Source organism: Arachis ipaensis, chromosome B9 (genome assembly GCF_059453495.1).
Source record: "Arachis ipaensis isolate K30076 ecotype BB chromosome B9, ASM5945349v1, whole genome shotgun sequence".
Taxonomy (NCBI): Eukaryota; Viridiplantae; Streptophyta; class Magnoliopsida; order Fabales; family Fabaceae; genus Arachis; species Arachis ipaensis.
Window position 1 is genome coordinate 153,222,249 of NC_142444.1, and position 21,297 is coordinate 153,243,545.

General features: G+C 33.5%; 3 protein-coding genes across 3 annotated transcripts; 2 read left to right on the forward strand and 1 right to left on the reverse strand.

Moving 5' to 3' along the window:
* Nucleotides 1-1,645: 1,645 nt before the first annotated feature.
* On the reverse strand, nt 1,646-8,434 carry LOC107616270 (uncharacterized). Its single transcript, XM_088499389.1, has 4 exons — nt 8,183-8,434; nt 7,577-7,675; nt 2,437-2,652; nt 1,646-2,386 (listed from the first exon to the last, which is right to left on the reverse strand). Exons 1-4 carry the CDS (start codon nt 8,432-8,434, stop codon nt 1,646-1,648), a joined length of 1,308 nt encoding a protein of 435 aa, XP_088355515.1.
* Nucleotides 8,435-14,705: 6,271 nt separating this feature from the next.
* LOC148546841 (uncharacterized) lies at nt 14,706-15,577 on the forward strand. Its single transcript, XM_088499390.1, has 2 exons — nt 14,706-14,771; nt 14,948-15,577. The coding sequence occupies exons 1-2, from the start codon at nt 14,706-14,708 to the stop codon at nt 15,575-15,577; spliced, it is 696 nt and encodes a 231-aa protein (XP_088355516.1).
* A 315-nt stretch (nt 15,578-15,892) lies between these two features.
* Nucleotides 15,893-16,477, forward strand: LOC148546842 (uncharacterized). Its single transcript, XM_088498438.1, has 2 exons — nt 15,893-16,177; nt 16,259-16,477. Exons 1-2 carry the CDS (start codon nt 15,893-15,895, stop codon nt 16,475-16,477), a joined length of 504 nt encoding a protein of 167 aa, XP_088354564.1.
* The last annotated feature ends 4,820 nt before the right edge of the window (nt 16,478-21,297 follow it).

Consider the following 21,297-nt stretch of genomic DNA (forward strand, 5'->3'; position numbering starts at 1 on the left):
CACACCCAGCCTAAGTGCATGTATTTCAAAAAAGAAAGTTATGCCAGAAGGTATGAGCCTCCAAAATGTGGAAAGAAATCCTTGCATATTATTATTATTATTATTATTATTATTATTATTTTGGTGTCCTCCTTGCATATTAGATTGTTTCTTATATAATGAGGTTATGTGAATAATAATAACATCAATAATAGCAAGAGCAATAATGAAATGGATCTAAAAAATAGAGATGCATATATAGGTGCGTGTCAATTATAAAATTATGCAATAAAAACGATGTACCATTGAGAGATAAGGAAAAAGTGGATAAATAATTAAATATTATATTCGGTAGATATATTTATGACGATAAACCATTAAAATAGTCTCTCATTTTTATAAATGTTAACAAAAATATTCTCAAGATATTATAAAATACGATAAATATAATTTAAAAGAATATTATTTTTTTATAAATAATAAATTATTTATATATTTAATTTAAATTTTTGAAAAAATATTTAAAAAAATAAAAAATGGATAAAAATTTAATTTCTATAAAAAAATTTATTATTAACAATAATAAATCAAAATAATTTATTTAACGTAAAATTATTAAATTTTAAAGATAAAAGTATTTAAATTTTTTAATTAATAATACTTGTAAAAAAGTATCAAAATTTAATTTTTATATTATTTTAAGAAAATATATATTTAGCATTTAGTATTTTATCACGTTTTAAAATTATTTTTGTTTTTAACAAAAATTGAAAATATCTTTGTCAGCGTGTTTACCAGTTGGAGCGATTTCGGAAATTTATCCTCTTTTATATTATTACTAGTGTATGAAGTATGAACTCGTGTCAGAAAAATTTATAAAAATAAAAAAAATTATATGCTTAGATATTTTTAAAAAAACACAATAATTATTATTTTTAAAAATTTATAAAATTATTAACAAAATCAAAGTTTAACTTAAAAATAATGAGTAATAATTATTTTATATTTTTTTAAAGTAAAATAATTATATATTGATTCATAATTTAAAATAAAATTAAAATATTTACATTAGAATTTTATTTTTTTAAATACTTCTCTATAAACAATGTTGACGATTGAATTTGTAGACATTCCTACGTGATTCATAAGTAAAACTTTTAAATTTCTCTTACTCTTAACTCTTAAAAGTGCCACATATAGTTAGCCTTGTGTAAAAATTGGTTTGGGCAAGTACAATCCAACATGAGATAAAGTTTGTTCATGAGACTTATTAATTGTCATGGCAAACGATACTATTATGGAAACTATTTTTGTTAGAATCTAACTGGGACGGTTTCATTTGTTGCTACCATATTCATTCTTGTAATCAAAGCAATATGACCAACATTGTTACCCATTAAGACTTCACATTCTATGACATGATTTCCAAATTTTTTAACTTGTAGCCTTGTACCATTACAAAGACCATTGGATTTGTCAGTATTCCTCAGTAACATCACCGGAACACCAACCTTGAATATTAATTTATGTGGAGGCAAATCAGAGCAATTTATGCTATTCAGTAATTCAGAATCATAGAAATCTAGCTGACTCTCCATATTCCCTTCATCCATACAAATCGAATCCGAACTAAGATATAATTTTTTTCCTCCAGAAATGATAGCCATCAGATAGTTGTTGACTTCTTTAATAATGTCCAGCGTGAGAGCCAGTATAGTTCTTGCTTTAAAAAATCATTTGATGACATGTTATCCAAAATATTTGGATAAGAAAAATGAACCAACTCATCAAATGCCTGGTCCAAAGAAGGAATAACAATATCTCCTAGAAGACATATCTCAAATTCACCATTCATATTGTCACCTATTAGACCATCACCAACTTTCAATAACCACTCACCAAATTGCTCTGTCTTATCTTGATCTGAAGCAGTCGTCCCTATAGAGAATCTCATGTTTTTTGTTAGTTTGAGCACCTGACAAAACTTCCAAAGGTAAGACGAATTCACGGATGAATGAATGATATATTGTCTCGATTCTCGTTGAATGACAGGAAAAAGTTGTCTAAAGTCTCCACCTAGCACAACCACTTTTCCTCTAAAGGGAAAATCTTTGTTATATATTGGAAAAAATCTCATGATATCACCCAAGTATTTATCAAGCGCTTCATAGAAGTATCTACTAACTATTGGAGCCTCATCCCAAATTATAAGTTTGGCTTTCAACAGCAGCATTACTTGAAGGGAACCAGGTTTGATGTTACATACAGAATCATCAGTTATATTCAGCGGTATTTTGAACCTTGAGTGTGTCGTTCTTCCATTGGGAAGAAGTAAAGATGCAATACCACTTGAAGCAATGTTTAACACAATATCACCCCATGAGCGAATCTCAGTAGACATAAGGTTCTAGAAAAAAAATTTTCAGTAACCCCATGACCGTACACAAAGAAAAAAACCCCTTCATCACAATACACAGCTGTAACAATTTTATCGAATGCATATTTCTGCTTAGGTGTTGCGACGGCTAACATGTCTGAGGCATTTTTCTTTAAATCATCCTTGTTAAAGTTTAGCTCTTTCCTGATAACCATTTCGGTTAACAAAGAACTATCAACTTCAGTTGCTAAAGGCATAGAAGGATAGTCTTTTATCATAAGAATGTAAGATCTTGTCTATATCCATTAAATACAACTGCTTAATCTCATCATCTGACATGGTTAACTATGCATATCATACGATACTGTAAAAATTCAATCAAACTAAAAATGATCAATAATGAAGAACTTTTATAATTGCAATTAATAAAAACTCACCCCTCGTATTCATCACGGTTCTCTGTCGATACAAAATATCATCTGAGAGTTCATGCCAATATCTATTCCAGACATGTTCTGGTTTTGAGATATTGTTGGATGTTAATAGAATAACAAATAACCTCCTAACATATGATCTTGAGGCCCACGAGCTTGCTTTGTTAATTGCATCCATGAATTCTCTGTCATCTTGTAAGAGTCCAAAGGCGAAACATGCATCTCTATACGTAGCATAAATTGTTCCTCATACTATTCTTATATCTCGAAAATTCATACATCCTCTTTGAATATTCAAGAGAAGTCGTTGGTAATATTCTTCGGTATTTGCTACAAAAAACTTAGTCAAAATCCCACTTTTAAGTTGCTAAATGGATTAGGCTACACGATTTCAATTATTATGATGATAATCATGCATGAGAATTAAGTGTTATTTAGAAGAGGGTTAAGATTAACGACAAACATGCATATGCATTAGTCATGCTCTTATTATGTTTCTCTCTTTTTTGCCCTCCATATTCATCTTTGGTTAATGTGATTGATTTAGTCTAGAATTTTGAATGTTAAATCAGTGGAAGCTATACTGCTTGATTTCCAACAGTCAACACTACCTGAGAATGCTTGGCACAAATTTTTCTAATACAAACCTCTCTTGTTAGTTGTCACCCATATGGGAGAAGGAAATTTAAGTCTTCAAGATGAGAATAATAAACAAAAAAGTAAGAAATAATTTGATTCTCAATTTTGTTGTGATGTGCGTATTATTTCTTATCAAAGATATACATTATGCTTTTTGTATGATGTAAAAGCGAGAGCGACTCAAACTTTGTTATTTTTTGTCGGCATAAACTCTTATATTCAATTTGTATTATTTAGTGATTATGTATCTTGGCATTAGTGCATGTCTTTGCAAGCTAAAATTTATAATTTTATATAATTGTCTATGAAAATCTTGCTAAAAGTCCCCAACCCCTCTCTTTATTGGCCGAATACAACATGAGCTATATATTAAATCTGCTTTTGACTACAGAATCTTTTTTTTTATGATGAAAAGCTTATGTTTTCTTGCAGGAAAACACAAAACTGGGTTTTGTTCTTGTTCTATTTTTAAACGAATAGTCATAAGAAAAGCAGAAACTGCTGAGGTTGAAATTATGACAATTATGAGGGTGAGGATCATACAAATGTGGGACTAAGTGTATGGAAACAGAGAAAAAATTGTGTGTATGAATAAAATTAGAAGTACATGCTCATCCATCAACACCATTTCAATTGAGCTAATAGATTTGGGGTCTTTGAAATTCGGTAAAGACCAAAGTATGATTACTCTGACAAGAATCTTCCAACATTTTTTGGGCGGTGCAATTATCTCCAACAAATCATATTGCCTAACCATTTTTCTCTAGTGAAAAAAATAAAAGCAAATGTAAATTCTAGCAAGTACGTATGGTAAGATTGTAGGATCACACCTTTTAGGCTTTTATAACAAGTAAGAAGATGTATATTTTTTGGTAAATCATTTTAAAATTGGAGTGCATCAAAAATCACATATCCTCCATAATCCAAAAGAAGAAAAAATCTGTCTTGATGATTTAAAAAACGAAAAAAGATTTGAGTTGAAAATAAAACACTTATTATACATCATAAATACTGACAAATCAAAATGTACTGAGTAAAAAAAGGGTATAAAAATAAGATCTGAATCCATGCCTTCCTTGCAGCAACTCACCTCCATCAATTATAGATAGGGAGCGTCCCAGTGCGACGGCGATCTGAGCGACAACAACATTAGTGAAAGTCTCCTCTTGCCGGTCCGCTATCTAACCTCTCTGATCACATTAGTATCTTCAATCGTCGTCGACCTCCTCGCCGGCACAACCCCGTCATCATCACGTCGCCGTATGAGCAACCAATCTTCTCGTCTTCGCCATTATGAAGTTGCCAGTGCCAAGCCGCTATTCTCCATTGCTGGCGTATATGCTTGCTTGCTGGGAGAGAGAAGATCCAAAAAGATTAAAAGAGGACTTTGGGTGCGGGTTGAAATTAATTGTATGAGATTCGGATAGGTTTTCTATCTGCTCAACTTGGAATCGAGATTAGTCTCCGTAGGTCCATGTTTTGTTAAGATACAATGGAGGCAAGCAAGCCGACATAGCGTGGGCCTTACTTTTTTTTTCCCTTTTTATCACCATTCATAAGTTCTATGCTTTATTTAATTGTTGTATAAATTATGGATCTACATTGGGCTGCCTAGAAAATTAATTTATTGTGCTTACGGTTTAGAATGAGTTTAATTAATAATTTGTTATATAAAATTATATTTTTAATAAATCAAATCTAATTACGATATTAGTTAATAATACATAGAATAATTCCGTTTAGAATAAAAAAAGTTTTGCCTTATATTACTTTTGCTTACGAGCGAGAATATAAAATTTAAAACTTAAAAATCTATGGAATATAAAAGACTAAAAAAATAAGGCGATTTATAAATTATCTTTAATTTATATATAATATAATTAAATTTAATGAATTCAATTAGAATAAACAACAAATTATTTATTTTATTTTAGACTTTATAAATGAATAAACCAATTAACTAATATAAGGAATTACAATTAATGTAGTAAAATTAATCAAGTATTATATACTATAATAAATTACACTGATATTTAAATATCTAATCAAATCAATTAGTTGATATAATTAAGTCAAATTAAAACACTTAAAAATACACCGTTCTTAATTAAATACTATCTATACTATATAAACCACATTTAAATTCATTTTTTCGTGTGCGTATATAATTTAAAGTAATTTACAATTTATTTGATTGGATATTATAATATAAATTAATTTATAAATTAACGTTAATTCATATATAATATATAATTAAATTTAATGAATTTAATTAGAATAAACAATAAATTATTTATTTTATTTTAGACTTCATAAATAAAAAAATTAATTCACTAATATAACGAATCAATTAATGTAGTATAATTAATTAAGTAATATGAATTTTAATAAATTATATTAATATTTAAATATTTAATCAAATCAATTAGTTGATATAATTAAGTCATTGTAATAAATTGTATTGAATGAGTTAAAATAATTAAATCGGAAACACTCTCCAGAGCATGCCACGTCAGCTACATTATTAAGTGCAGAAACTCGATTTTTATATAATAGAATAGATTATAATTATTTAAAATTAGAAAGTAAATTTATTAAATATTACTGTTATAACTTCGATTTATTAAAAAAAATTCACAATATTTCTAAACCTGACAAATAAAAAACTAATTTATACTGTTGCGAACGAGACTTTCATTTTAAGGTTTATTATTATTGTCTAATAAATTGCTGTATGCAAAAGACATATTCAAACCTTTTAACACTTATTTAAACAAATTAGTGAGTCAACTAAATTATTTTTGTTTTAAGGTAAAGTACTAAATTAGTTCCCTACGTTTAGGATTAATCATATTTTGGTCTCTAAGATTTAAAGTGTCCTATTTGAATTAAAAAAAAGTTTTATTTAATTTCAATGTAGTCCTGCCATAAAGTCAATATTTAGTAATTAACGAAACTCGGTTTTCATATATGAAAAAAACTTATATAATTCAATTCTTCGGTTGCCGAGAGGAGTTCCCCGTGGTAGAGGTGACGATGGCCTTGTCCTCGTCGCCACCATCGAACTTTTTCGCAGAAAATGAGTTCTTGATGATATATTCTTTATGTATTTGAACCAAGGTCAGTGGCTCGCGGTGATGCATCCGCTGCTGATTCTATACCTCTCGAGTTTGTACCTCTTATTTAGGAAAGGACATTAAGGCTTAGTGGAATGGTGACGTTAATTATTTAACATTGATTTTATGGTAGGACTACGTTGAAGCTAAATGAATTTTATTTTTATTCAAATAGGACACTTTAAATTTTAAAAATCAAAATAAAATTAAACTCAAACGTTAGGGACCAATTTAATACTTTATCCTTTTATTTTATTTTATCAAACATATTTGCCAATTTTTTTAAGTAACTATTTTTTATATATGAAAAAAAGGATAACCCACAAAAATACCAAACTCGCAGTAGAACATGGCATCTTTCTCATATTTTAAACTTTTATCCTTGTAGTTTCCCCCCTTTTTTGGTAGACTAGTGTTTAAGAGATAATACATGTGTACTCAATCAACTACTTGAATCATACACTCTAGTCATTGAAAATGATTAAAGAAAAATAGAAAATATTGATCTACATATACTCATATTACTATATAGGAAAATTATTAGGTGTATCGGTGTACGAAACCAAAATACGAAAATGTTTGGTAACCAAAGGAAATCAACCAAAAACAGCCATAACTTGTCTTATTTAGCATTCATTAATTGTTGCGATAATTAATTAATACTAAATAAGGCAAGTTCTGGCTGTTTTTTTTTTGTCTACCTAGTATTACCCACCAAAATATTGGTGTTCGTCGTACAAAAAAAATTTTTTTTTATCAAATTTTTGTTGTGTAGCGAATAACATATACACGAATTTAACTCTCTGAAGAGATGCGAAATATCAGAAATGATCAGCTTAAAAAAAAAGAACGTTGGATTTAGCTCAAAATTGTCAAAAAAAAGTATGAGTGGGATGAGATCGTGCACTGTTGGAATAAATTCAAAAAATAAACGGTTAACCAAATTGGAAGTTTAACAAATCAAGAACGCCATCCATGATAGAGTTGAAATCGACGGCATTCTAGTTCAGATTTTGTGTGACGTGTATTACTGGCTCTTCGACAAGGACAATAATGGCAATGGACATGCCATTTTCATGTTCAAGAAGTTTGAGGAGGTTGAACACGGCAAGGACTGAAACCTCATGAATCTATGGGCATAGCAGAACTGGAGCGCGACTAGACCAAGATGTCATCTTCTTCTGTGTCGATGGGTTCCTCAGCTAGGTCATCCGGCGGAAGCTCTCCCATATTGAAATGGTTTAGTGTAGAGGAGAATGTGTTGGTGGATCTCGTTGGGTTCTCTCTTATTGATTATGCATGGAAGTGTTTATTCTTCTTTTTTCATTGGATTCTATTATTCTCTTGTTACATTAATTTTTATGCTAACTAGGCTTAGAATTATTGGAATGTGAAAGGGAATGAAGAAGAATGTGATTCTCATTGAGTAAAAAAATTGCAATTACAAGTGAGGTATCTGTATATATATATACACAATGAGCTGAGAGCAATAACTAACTGTTATGTCCGTAAGAAGAATGACTAAGTAATTGCTAACTAATTAAGTTAGGTATCCATAACATCCTCCCTCAAGTTGGCAGGTGTATGTTAATCATGCCATACTTGGAGATGAGATTGTGGAACTAGGTTGGAATTACCGGCTTTATGAAGATATCGGCAAGCTGATGTTGAGTTTGGACATGGATCAATTTGATGAATCCTGCCGCAACTTTCTCTCGAATAAAATGGCAGTCTATCTCAATATATTTGGCCCTCTCGTGGAATGTAGGATTTGATGCAATGTGAATGGCTGACATAGAGTCACAAAATAACATGGAAGATGGTGCCTTAATTTGAAAATCAGAGAGGAATCCTGTCAACCAAGTCAATTCAGTAGCCACTGCTGCCATAGCTCTGTATTCGTATTTAGCAGATGATCAAAAAATCGTTTGTTGCTTTTTTTATCTCCACAAAATCAGAGAGTCCCCAATAAACACACAGTAACCTATAACGCTTCTCCTAGTATTGGGACATCCCGCCCAATCTGCATCCGCATAAACCATTAGCCTCTTTTCTGATTTTGCAGAAAATAATAACCCTTGACCCACAGTTCCTTTCAAGTATCTCAAGATATGGTGAAGTGCATTAATGTGAGCAGTTCTAGGCTTAGCCAAGAATTGACTAGGGTAGACACTGCATAGGTAATGCCCGGACTGGATATAGTGTGGTACATTAACCTCCCTATTAGTCTCTAGTAGATGGTTGGGTCCGCAAGTAAATCACCATCGAAGTTGCTTAGTCTGAGGTTAGCCTTCATAGGCAGAGAAACAGACTTAGAATATGTAAAATTGGTGTTTTCCAAGATGCTTAGGTGTACTTTCTTTGGCTAAAAACAATTCCATCGCTGGACCTTGCTAGTTCCAAGCCTAAGAAATATTCCAAATCACCCAGAATCTTCAATTTAAAGGAGGTCTCTAACAATTTCTACACCTTATGCATCATATCCTTGGAGGGACTGACTAGTATTATGTCATTTACATAAACCAGTAAGCAAACAATCTTATCGCTACTGCCATAAGAGAAGAGAGAGTAATCACGCCTGGACTGTTTGAACTTGTGAGTGAGCAGTGTTGAAGTGAATTTGTAGAACTATGTCTTGAGGCTTGTCTCAAACCATAGATGGACTTGTTCAACTTGCATACAAGTCTAGAGTTCTTGGATTTGTAACCAAGAGACATGTCCATATAAACTTCTTCGAACAAGTCACCATTCAAGAAGGCGTTGTTCACATCTAGTTGTAACAAAAACCAATTGTTGATGGCTGCTAAAGAAAGGAGAACCCTAACAGTGGTGAGTTTGGCCACGGGAGAGAAGGTGTTCTTAAAATCAATGCCTTCCTGCTGCGTATAGCCCTTTGCAACAATGGGCCTTATAGCGTTCTACTGAGCCATCTGCCTTACACTTGAATTTGTACACCCAATGACATCCAATTGTGTGTTTTCTTGGTGGAAGAGGAACTAAATCCCAAGTATTAGTAGCCTCCATGGCCTGAAGTTCCTCATCTATAGCCTGCCTCCACTAAAGGTACTTCACAGCTTGATGGAAGAAGGTGGGCTCAAAAATTGCAGCGATATTAGATATATATGAAATGAGAGTAATGGTGTGAGATGTGTCGAAACTGATCTAGATTCCCATGAGAAACAATATTACACTGATAATCCTTGAGGTAAGGTGGTGGTCTGTGTTGTCTGGACGATTTTTTTTAAGTTAATTGGTGAACTTGGAATAACCAACTCATGTTGTGAGGTAGTAGTTGAGATAATGGTTGAACAGAAGGAGGACTGATAAGCGTGGCTGGAGGGGGCTGCATTAGTGATGGATGCAGGGATAACTATATCAGGAAAATTGTCCACCATGGACCTGGAAGTATCGGTTAATTAGCGAAAGGAAAATTCAATTTCGACAAAGGAGACATTTCTAAAGATGAAAATCTTCTTGCTCACTAGGTCATATAGCTTGTATCTCTTGTAATCAGAAGAGTAGCTAATGAAAATTGCACGTACTGCTCTAGAAAAAAATTTGTGTCTCTAAAATAGAAGAGAAGACGCATGAATTAAACAGTCGAAGATTTTTAAAAAGTGATATTCAGATTATTTAAGGAAGAGTCTTTCGTCAGGAGAGCAGTGATGAACTGCTGAACTTGGTAAGCAATTGAATTGTATGCATTTTAAATTAATTTCTTATTTTCTCATTTCCTTGTTATTGTCAATGATGCAGCACTAAACCATTTGTTTCCTAGAGGAATGTGTCTTTGTTATTAGTTGGCTCATTTATGTTAGTATAAAAAAAGTACGAGGATCAAAGTGCGTTGCTTCCATTATTGCGGTTAGTATTACGTGATTATTATTTTGATAAAAAATATTTTTTTAATGAAAAAATATTTTTTTTATTTTTTATTGTGTTTGGTAAATTTCGAGTAATAAAAGTAAAAATACTAGAAAAATCAGAAAAATATCTTTTTAGAGAAGCTGTAATTTACATCTTTTTTATAAAAGATCTTTTTTTCTTAAAAAAAAAAGATATTTTTTATGTAATAAATAAACAAAAAATTATTTTTATATTGTTATATCTAAACATAATTGATAAATAAAAAGATCTTTTTGCATGAGATACCCAAATATAAAATTACTTTTACTTTTTTATAAGATCTTTTAAAAAAAGATAACTGAAAAAAAGATCTTTTCTTAGAAGTTCACCCAAACAAGTCCTATATAGGGTTAAGTATTATTTTGGTCTCTAAAGTATAGGTCAAAAATTTTTTTTGTCCCTAACCTTTTTTTGTATACAAAATGGTCCATAAGGTTTAATTTGGTTTTAAAATCATCTCTAAGATTTAACTTGGTTTTAAATTTTTGGTGGCGAAAGAGACAGATGTAGATTATGGATAACTTTTTCTTCTTCTTCTTCCCTTCTCCTTTTTTTTTCTTCCCTTCCCTTTATAGGAGTAGAAATACTCTCCTTCTCTTATTATTTTTTTTATTTTATAAAATTTTTGTTATAGGTAATTTGGTCAAAATTTTTAAAATTTAAGTAAAAATAATTATTTTAAAACTTGATTTTAAACCTTATGGACGATTTTGTATAAAAAAAAGTTAAAGACGAAATAAATTTTTGACTTATACCTTAAGAACCAAAATCATACTTAATCCTATTATATAATTTGAAGTTGAAGTTTTATAAAAAAGTAACTATTCCAATAAAAATATCAAAAATATTTTTTTGTGATAATCTTTGTCTAAAAAATATAATTTATTTGTTTAAAAATATTTTAAATAAATATAACACTTTTATAATATACAAAAATTAAGTCTTATAATTTATTATTTAAAAATTAAAATAAAATATTTTCACATAATAATAATCATAAAATTTTTATTGATACAATAAAGTTCGGCTCAAATACAAAGGAACATCATAACCGGTTTCTACTATATATTTTTACAGTTGGACTTTGAGATAACCAAATAACCAATAGTCCAATATTATTGATCCATCCGCTTAAACTAAAAAAAGGATAAAGGAGAAAGATGTCAGCTCTGGTACATCATAAAATGATTTTTCCAATGCTATTTTATAGAAAGCCATGCGATAATTATAAACTATATTGGAAGAAAATTTAAAAAATTAGTGAACATTTTCTTTTTGATACAGTATTAATCTATTATAATAAAATTACACATTATTATTATTATTTATTTTTAAATTTAATAAATAAAATTTGAAATAAGGGTTAATACTCAAATTAGTCCCTGAAAGATCACCCGATCTTCATTTTCGTCCCCGAATGTTTTTTTTAATCAAATTAATCCCCGAAAGATTTAAATGGAAACCACGTTCGTCCTTCCGTTAGGTCACTGACGTCGCCGTTAGAAACTGCTGACGTGGAGTGTGACTTGGCTGCCCACCCCAACCAAACGACGCCGTTTGGTCACTCCAGCGTGTCGCAATGAAACGCTTGCGTTTTGAGGGGATAGTGAAACGTTTTTCACTGTGTCTTTGGTGTTTAACCTCAGTTGTTCTTCTTCAAAGTAAGCTTGAGTCTCTGTTTCTCTGCCCCCTAAGCAAGCAACAGGAAGACGAAGAAGACTGCCCCATTGAACGCAACCGTTGGAGTCGGCGTGGAGCATTGTTGGTGCGTCTGCTCTGGAGCCCGGTGGGAAACCTGAAGGGAAGAACAGAGTGTTGTTTCTGCGTTCGAAGAAAGAGGTAACCTTTTTTGTATGTTGCCAAAATCCTCTGGTAAAAGTGTGTAAAACCGTAGTTTCCGCATTATTTGATTGAGTGATCGTTAACAATCTGTTAGTGAAAAGGGTGTAGGGTTTTATTCCAGGGTTGGGTTTATGAACGGGTGAATGCGTAAATTAGGAAAGAGTCTGTATTTTTGGCTTAGGAAAAGTGTTAAGTATGGCTTGTGTTAATGGAGTAATGGTTAGTGGTTTAGGGTCTGTGTTGGTGATGATTTAGTGTTTTTCATGTTCCTTGTTAATTTTTGTATAGGGTTTGGCGATCCTTGCACTTCTAAGATGGAGGGTCCTCCGATGACGTTCATTTTTCATCATGGTGGAAGCTTTAGAAATGATGAGAAAGGAAGTAGAATATACGAACCAGATAATACGGAAGTGTTGGTGGGGGTGGATGGGGATACATTGGATGTATTTTTTGTTAAAGGATACTATAAGCAACTGGGATATGCTGGGGGGGGTTTATGTTGGTGGAAGGTTCCTTGGCTGTCGCTTGAGAAAGGGCTGAGGAAGTTGGAGACTGATAAAGACTTGCTGAAACTGTGTAAGACCTGTAGGAGGAATCACAATGTGATGAACATATACTTTGAACATGGAGTTTCAGAGCCACACGTGGTGGAATGCATGAGTGAGGAAGATGATGTCATCTTGCCAACCAATGCACCCTTCTTGAAGCTGCCCAGCACACAGCCTGCAATGCAAGCAAGGAAAGTTGCATCCCAGCCCACAATGAGCCACTCACAGAGGGAGTCAACAAAGCCTCTGCATCCCACTCCCAAAAATAAAGCCAAAGCCACTCCCAACTCTGCTGGACCCAGTCCTCACCACAAGAACATGGACTATGCTAAGCCCAAGACAAGGTCTTCCCAGCAAGCAGAGAAGCCCAAGGAAAAGCCCAATTCTGAGCCCAGTGAAAAGCCCACTAAGAAGCCCATTTCTGCCCCCACCAGAAAGTGTAGTTCTCAGCCCACTCCAAAGCCCAAACAGCATCACAAGTTCCAACCAAGAAGTTTTTCCCAACCTGCAAATCCTACCACTGCTGTTAAGGCAGGAAGTAGGCACCAACCTCCAACGAAGTCAAACTCTAAAAACAAGAACAACCCAACTCAGCATTGCACTAGATCTGGGAGAGCTGTTAAGCCACCCCCTATTCAGGATGATAGTGACTCTCATGAGTCATATGAGAGTGCTGAGGACAGTCTATATAAACCCACCAAAGGATTGGGAGATGCTAGTGACACTGACAGTGGGGGTGAAGAGTTTGAAAGTAGAGGTACACGAAAGAATAATTTTAGAGAGAAGCACAGACCAGCATCTTCTAGAAAGGAAGACAAGGTTATTGACACAGATGACTCTAGCTACGAAGACATTGAAGAGGATGAGCCATCAGATTCAGGTAACTGATGGTTTCTAATTCGACTTATATTAATCATGTTTTTATATTTTTAACAGACATATTAGTTTGATAACTGACCTCTGTGTTGTGATTGGATTGACAGACTCTGGAGAGGATTCTGGTAGTGAGACTGAATCCGACTGTGACTCCTGGCACTCGGAAGATATGGATAAGGTCCTGGACTCTGATGAGGAGGAGCCTACTGTTTATACACCATACAATGAAAAGGCAAAATTTGGAACTCTGAAGCTTGAGGTTAGCATGATCTTTAAGTCCAAACAACACTTCATGAATGCCACTAGAGATTATACCATACAATGGGGTAGGAATATCAATTTCATTAAAAATGATAATGTGAGAGTGAGGGCTGTATGTAAAACAGAGGGATGTCCATGGGTTGTTTATTGTGCATGTAATAAGCAGAATGGGGTATGGCAGATTAAGACACTAGTTGATGAACATAGTTGTCCTAGAAAGAGAAAGAACAGGGCTGCAACACAAGAGTGGACATTAGGTAAGCTGGTTCCTAAGCTTAGAAAGCACCCAACTATGAAGCATAGAGAGGTATATGACTGGTTTGTCAGGAAGTGCAACGTTAAGCTTAATAGGACCTGCATTACTAGGGCCTTAAAGGCAGCAAGAAAAGTAGTGGAAGGGGATGAAGTTGAACAATACGGACTGATCTGGGATTATGCTAACCAACTCTGGACCACCAACCCAGGTTCAACAGTTCAGGTTGGAGTCATTCCCATGCCTGAGGGTCCTCCACAATTTCAAAGGTTCTATGTATGTCTGGAGGCGTGTAAGAAAGGATTCAAGGCCGGGTGTAGACCGTTAATTGGCTTGGATGGCGCCTTTTTGAAGAGCTTGCATGGAGGGCAGCTGCTGACCGCTTGTGCCCAGGACGCTAACAATCATGTTTTCGTCATAGCTTATGCCTTTGTGGATGTTGAGAACAGAGATAACTAGCACTGGTTTCTTGAGATGTTGCAGAATGATATCGGTGACTACAGAGAAAATGGTTGGGCCTTCATTTCGGATATGCAGAAGGTAAGGACCTTTTTGCTTCACGAAATGATTTTTAAGGACTTATTTGACTGCTTTAATTTCTTTTAGGGACTAGTTTGATTTAATGAAATACGTAGTTGGACTTGTTTGATTTAATGAACATGCAATTTCATTGCTGATTCACTGCAAACTGTTGTTGACGAAATGTTATGTTGCAGGGATTGATCCCAGCCATGCAGGATGTGATGCCACGAGTTCACCACAGATTTTGCGTCTGGCATCTGTGGAGGAATTTTTCTAAACAGTGGGGCAGTATACAATTGAAGGAGCTGCTGTGGGAATGTGCTAGGTCTAGAACCGTTACTGAGTTTGAAAGAAATATGAAGAGGGTGAAGGTGTTGAATGAACGAGCCTGGGCTTATCTAGATAAGTGGCCGAGAGAAGCATGGACGAAATCTCATTTTCGTGAAGGGCCTAAAATGGACACTATCTGTAACAACGCCTGTGAATCATTTAATGCAAGGACCAAACATGATAGGGGTAAGCCTATCCTTACACTGGCGGAGGAGGTTAGGAGGATCATAATGAAATCCATGATTGACAATAGGGAGAAACTGGCCAACTACCAAGGTCTTCTGCCTCCAGTGCAACAGAGCAGGCTGGAGGCAATGACAAAGCTTTCTCAGCATTGGAGCCCACAATGGAGTGGTGATCAGAATGAGGAGTTATACGAGGTTCACGGCTGGCCAACAACAATGGTTGTTGACTTAGGAAAACGAACTTGCACATGCAGATTCTGGCAATTGACAGGTATAAATTCTCACCCTATATTAAGATTAAGATTCTGAAGTGTACTTTTCTTACACTGCAAAACTATGTCTGAGATATTAACTGCTGCCACAGGTATGCCTTGTATGCATGCCATATCCTGTATACAAGATAAGAATGATAAGAGGGCTGAGGATTACTGCCATGAGTGGTTAAGCATGGAATCATACCGAAAAACGTATGCTTTCCATGTTAATCCAGTCAAGGGCCAAGAGTTATGGGAAAAAACAGGTCGTCCTGCCCCAGTTCCCCCTCCAATTAAGCCCAAACCAGGTAGACCGACAAAGAACAGAAGAAAAGACAAAGATGAGGGAGGATCTGGGTCCAAGACAAGAATGAAGAGAAAATATAACCCCATCCGATGCATGTTCTGTAGTGAGGTTGGACACAACAAGAGAACATGCCAGAAGAAGAAACAGGCTGATGCTGAAGAAGAATCACGTTTAATGCAGCTGCAACTGGCTTTAACTAACCCGAACACAGATGTACCAAATGAGCTCCCTTCTGATGTACCAAACGAGCTCCCAACTGATGCTGATAGTGCAACTCTGCATAATCCACTCCCTCTGTCTGTTTCCCCACCACCAAAGCGGTCAAATGCAACCACTGAAACAACACCGGTTTGCTTTACTGCTTTAACTTCAATTTCATTTCACTACAGCTGTTTAGTTTCTCAGTTTGGTGTTTACCATGTCATGCAGGCTAAAATGAGGGGAAGACCACCAAAGCTTCAAGTTTGTAAGGGAAAAGGGAAAAGAGCTGCCTCTCCCCAACCTGCTCCCCCAATAGCAAAAGCTCCAATTTCTGCTGGAACAATTAGAGGATCTAGTGCTGCCACAACCAAGAAGCTTGCAAGTTTTATGACCTTCGTCCCGACTCCAGGGTTCAAACGGCCTAGGAAGAAAGACGACGCCATCTGAAGCACATCCATCTAAACATATGCAACCTTTTTTTTTTTTGTTCTAGGCTTTAGACTAAGAAAGACATGTTTATGTTTCTGTTAAACAATATCTAGCATCAATGTTTTGTAATGACTCTATTTTGGGTGCATGTTATGCCTTGGTATGAAGTGTTTCTGTTGAATCACTTTTAGGAATTCTACTACCTTTTGTTATGAAACTTCATATTAAGAAATTTAAGAAACTTTATTATCTTGTTATGTGTCTGGTTTGCCATTTGCTTCTTTACATTTTATCTTTTCACCACAGGTTATCCAAAAACCAAATAGCCATTGATAAACTCTGGTTTCAGATTACAATACTTTAGCAAGGGTACTGGAAACAACAAAACCAGCCCTACTTGTACATATCTGAGATGCAAACTAACACTCCTACTAAGATGACTAGCATCACAATAGTGAACATGAAGCACAATAACATTCTGTGTGCTCTAACTTCTGCTTCTAAACTACCTATTCTCCATGCTAACTTAATCTTCCAATCTTCATAGTCAATGTCCAGTTCTCCTTCCATTTCTGGGACACCCCTGGAACCCTCTGCAACAGCTACATCATTTTCTTCCACCCATTTAAAAAAATTGCAATGGTTCCCTTTCTGGAAAAATTGAACAACAGTGTAAAGCCCAGAACAAGAGTAGAAGCCAACATCATGCTATGATTCATACAAAATTAAACTCACCCGATATCTTGCACAGGTATGGAACAACCGGTCTGGGTTCTTTGATGTCCCTGATTTCTTAATCAAGGTTTTCAAACCGCAGAAACAGGTTTCTTCATGGTTTTGTCTTCTTCTTCGCATGGACGAGCTCGATGTATAACTACTCTGTGACGGCGATGGAAACCCACGACCGGCCCCTCCACTTCCGCTTCCCATCATGGCGCCGAGACCAACTTCCTCCTGCAAGCACAACACCTGGGTCTGCGACAACGCTCAATCAACGGAACCATGTTCTTCGAAGGTTGGGAATTAGGGTTTTTTAATCTCACACTTGGGGACCAAATTGATGCAACACACTAAACATATCTGGTCAGCAATACACACACCATGCCAGGTGTTAGGGTGGGCAGCCAAGTCACACTCCACGTCAGCAGTTTCTAACGGCGACGTCAGTGACCTAACGGAAGGACGAACGTGGTTTCCATTTAAATCTTTCGGGGATTAATTTGATTAAAAAAAACATTCGGGGACGAAAATGAAGATCGAGTGATCTTTCAGGGACTAATTTGAGTATTAACCCTTTGAAATAATAAACACTTTCTTTATAAATGATATGTACTTTAGGCCAAATTTGAGTTTGGTGTCTCGTTTAAAAAATAAGATAAGATGTCAAAACTCTAAAATGAAATCAATGATAATGATACAGCTGGAAACTGCTTCTTTCAGGTTCAAACTTCATTTATACTCTGTGAGTTGATTGGGTTTTCATGAGTAAAATATACTAAAACGATTGGCGATGAAGATAGGTTTATGTTTATGAAAATATTTATATTTGAATTTAATTTTAATATATTATTAGTGTATTTAATTATGTAACGCTATATTGTTAAAAAAATATTATTTTTACTAATCACATGAATTATTATTTAAAATAATAAATATAATTATACAATTGAATAAAATATTTGATATTTATATTAAACTCTACTTTTCTTTTTACCGAGTCAACTTTGGAAAACATTTGCTTCCCATGAACAAACCTACTTATTTTGACTAATCATCATCCAAATGCAAATTGACGAATACAATTTGGTCAATATTTTTTATTCTTTTCAAGCACTTTGAAATTCTAGAAAGATGTATGTCATGATTTTAGTAGCATAATCCGATAATAAATTAAATTAAATTTTTACCTACATGATATTTTATCAAAACAATAATTTCGCCAAAACTAAATAAATTATTCTAATATATCAAATATTTTATTTGTATATAGCCACCTATATAAATAAACTGTATTAAATTTGTAAATATATCCCCAACAATTATATTAGAATAAAAGTCATTAAGTCATCTATCTAGAAATTATATATTTTAAATTAATTTTTAAAAAGTACAACTGTGAATTTCTATCAATTAAATAATGACACATTATCATCTAATATTTTTCAAGAAGGGCCTTTGAACATTGAAGCATACAAGATTTCTTTTTCTTTTAGCATTTTAATTACTGAACCAATATATATGTTTGTTTAAATATCACCATGCCAATAAAATAAGGCAATGATTCTGGTAATATTTAAAAAAATGAGTGAAAAATTATTCTCTATTGTGTATTATTATTTGATAAGGCTAATTGTGCATATATGTAATGCATTAAATAATTATCTTTTCATATTTTATTAGAATATAGATATCATATTTATATGAATTTCAAATAATTATCTGTCATCGTGTGTTTTTGCTTTCCCTTTGTTTGGGTCTTTGATCCCCTTATATCACCAAAAAAAATTTTATTGCAGCACTTTTTTTTTTCCAAAGATAATAGGTTATATTTCATTAATTATTAAAAAATGAAATACAAAGATGTCTAAAAGTAGAACAACATAATAAAAGGTGGGGATTTTTCAAAAACACTACACTGAAGGTATTCATCCAACGGTGCGTGGTCGAAAAACGAAGAAAATCTTAAAGAAGAAATAATGATAAATCAAATTGAATGCAACTAAGAGCTTGTCTCATGGAGATGACGACCTAAACTGGGAGTTCTTTGAATTTCACGAAGCAACTTGACAGAGCTTGCTAGAATGGCAGACGGCATAGAAGTAGAACCTTCAAAAATCAACTGGTTGCGAGCTTTCCAGCAGTTCCAGCAAATGATGGCAAGCAATTGAGGATTACGGTCAGCATTCTTCAACGGGTTAAGTATCTCTGTTGATGCAGTCCACCATGTCCAAAAGTCGTTAGAACTCTGAGGGGAAAGACAGTCACGAAGATAACTCTGAGACCATACGTCTTTAATTCTAGAGCAATCGATCAAACAATGAATGACTGTTTCCGTTGCTTCATGACAACAAGGGCATATTGGTGATATAGATGGGATGCGGTGATGAATCTGAGCAAGCATCGGAAGTCGGCCATGGAGAGTTTTCCAGATAAATAGCTTAATTTTGTGAGGCAAGTTCAACTTCCATAGATCAATCCACGACTTTTTCTGCTGCATATAATTAGGGCAAAGCTCCAGAGGCGGATGGTAAAATAAATAGCCAATTCTGTAACCTGAAGCTGTATCATATTGTTTGGATTTGTTCAAATCCCATTGCAATTTGTCCCTACTCTGCTGAATTTTAACTGACAAAATCTTGTTTGCAACGTCTTGGGGAAATAATTCTTGAATGGGATTCTGATTCCAATTTCTATCTTCAGTAATTAGATCTTTAACTCTTGGAACCAACTCAGAAATAGCATGTCTATTTGGCATGTCAGAAATCATTAAAGGATACGGAGGAGGCAGCCAAGGATCCTCAAAGGTTCGGATATTCTCACCAGTACCTACAGCCCAATTAAGACCTTTTTCAACAATCTTTCGGCCTTCCAGTATGCTCCTCCATCCCCAAGAAGGTAAGACTCCAATTTCTGCCGTTATAGTATTACCATTGCTAAAGTATTTACCTCTTAAGATTTTGGATAATAAGGAAGTAGGCTGTGTTACAAGTCGCCAAAACTGTTTGCCTAAAAGCGCCAGATTTTGGATTCTGAGATCTTTAAATCCAAGGCCTCCTTCTTTTCGTGGGCAAGTCATAGTGTCCCAGCTAATTCAAGCCATCCTCCTTTCAGAATCCTTTTGTCCTCACCAAAACTGAGAAAGTAGAGAGTGAATTTCCGAAATTAAACCATCAGACAACTTGAAGCAAGACAATGAATAAATAGGAATAGCTTCGCAACTTTATTGCAGCACTTACTCTTATAGAAATACTGAAATACAGAACTCAGTAAATACGATTTAATTTTATCGTATATTTAATGTATATTTAAATTTTTTTATTGGTCCAAACTATAGCCAATCATATTATTATTATACATACTACTCATATAAAATAGATGTTAATATATATATATATATATATATATATATATATATATATATATAATAACTAATTCTTTAATATACATATTATTTTTTAATTTTGAATTAAATTGATAATTTTATATATTAAAGTCTGTAAATAAAATATAGAGTTAATATTCAATTGGGTTTTTGAAAATTGAGTTTAGACTCAAATTGACTCTTAAAATTATAATTGACTCGATTCAAATTCTAAAATTTATAATAGTAACTTGTCTTAGCCTTAAGTTAATTTTTATAAATAATGTGTTGATTTTGTACGTTAATTTGCTTAGATTTTGATTTTTCGTCTAGGTTTTATGTGATTGAGATATAGACTTCGTAAAAATTTGATTAACTCTCCAACATCTTTACAATAATATATTTTTAAAAATTTTAAAATTTTGAGAGTGTCAAGCTTTTAGAAGTTAGTAGGTTTTGATATGAGAAATCTGGGTAAGAAATTCAAATAATAGTAAATTAATGTACTAAATGAACATGCTTCGTTAATAGAGATTAATTCAAAAGTTAATACAAGTTATGGTTATAAAATTTAAAGACCAATTTGAATCTATTAAAATTTTAAAAGTCAAATTGAGTCAAATATCAAAATTGAGAATCAAAATGAATATTCACTCTATGGATTTTTTTTTGAAATAAAATAAAAAAATTATTATTTTTTAAACCCATTATTTCAACTTTAATTTTCAGAATGCAATGTTTTTTGTTTAAAGCAACT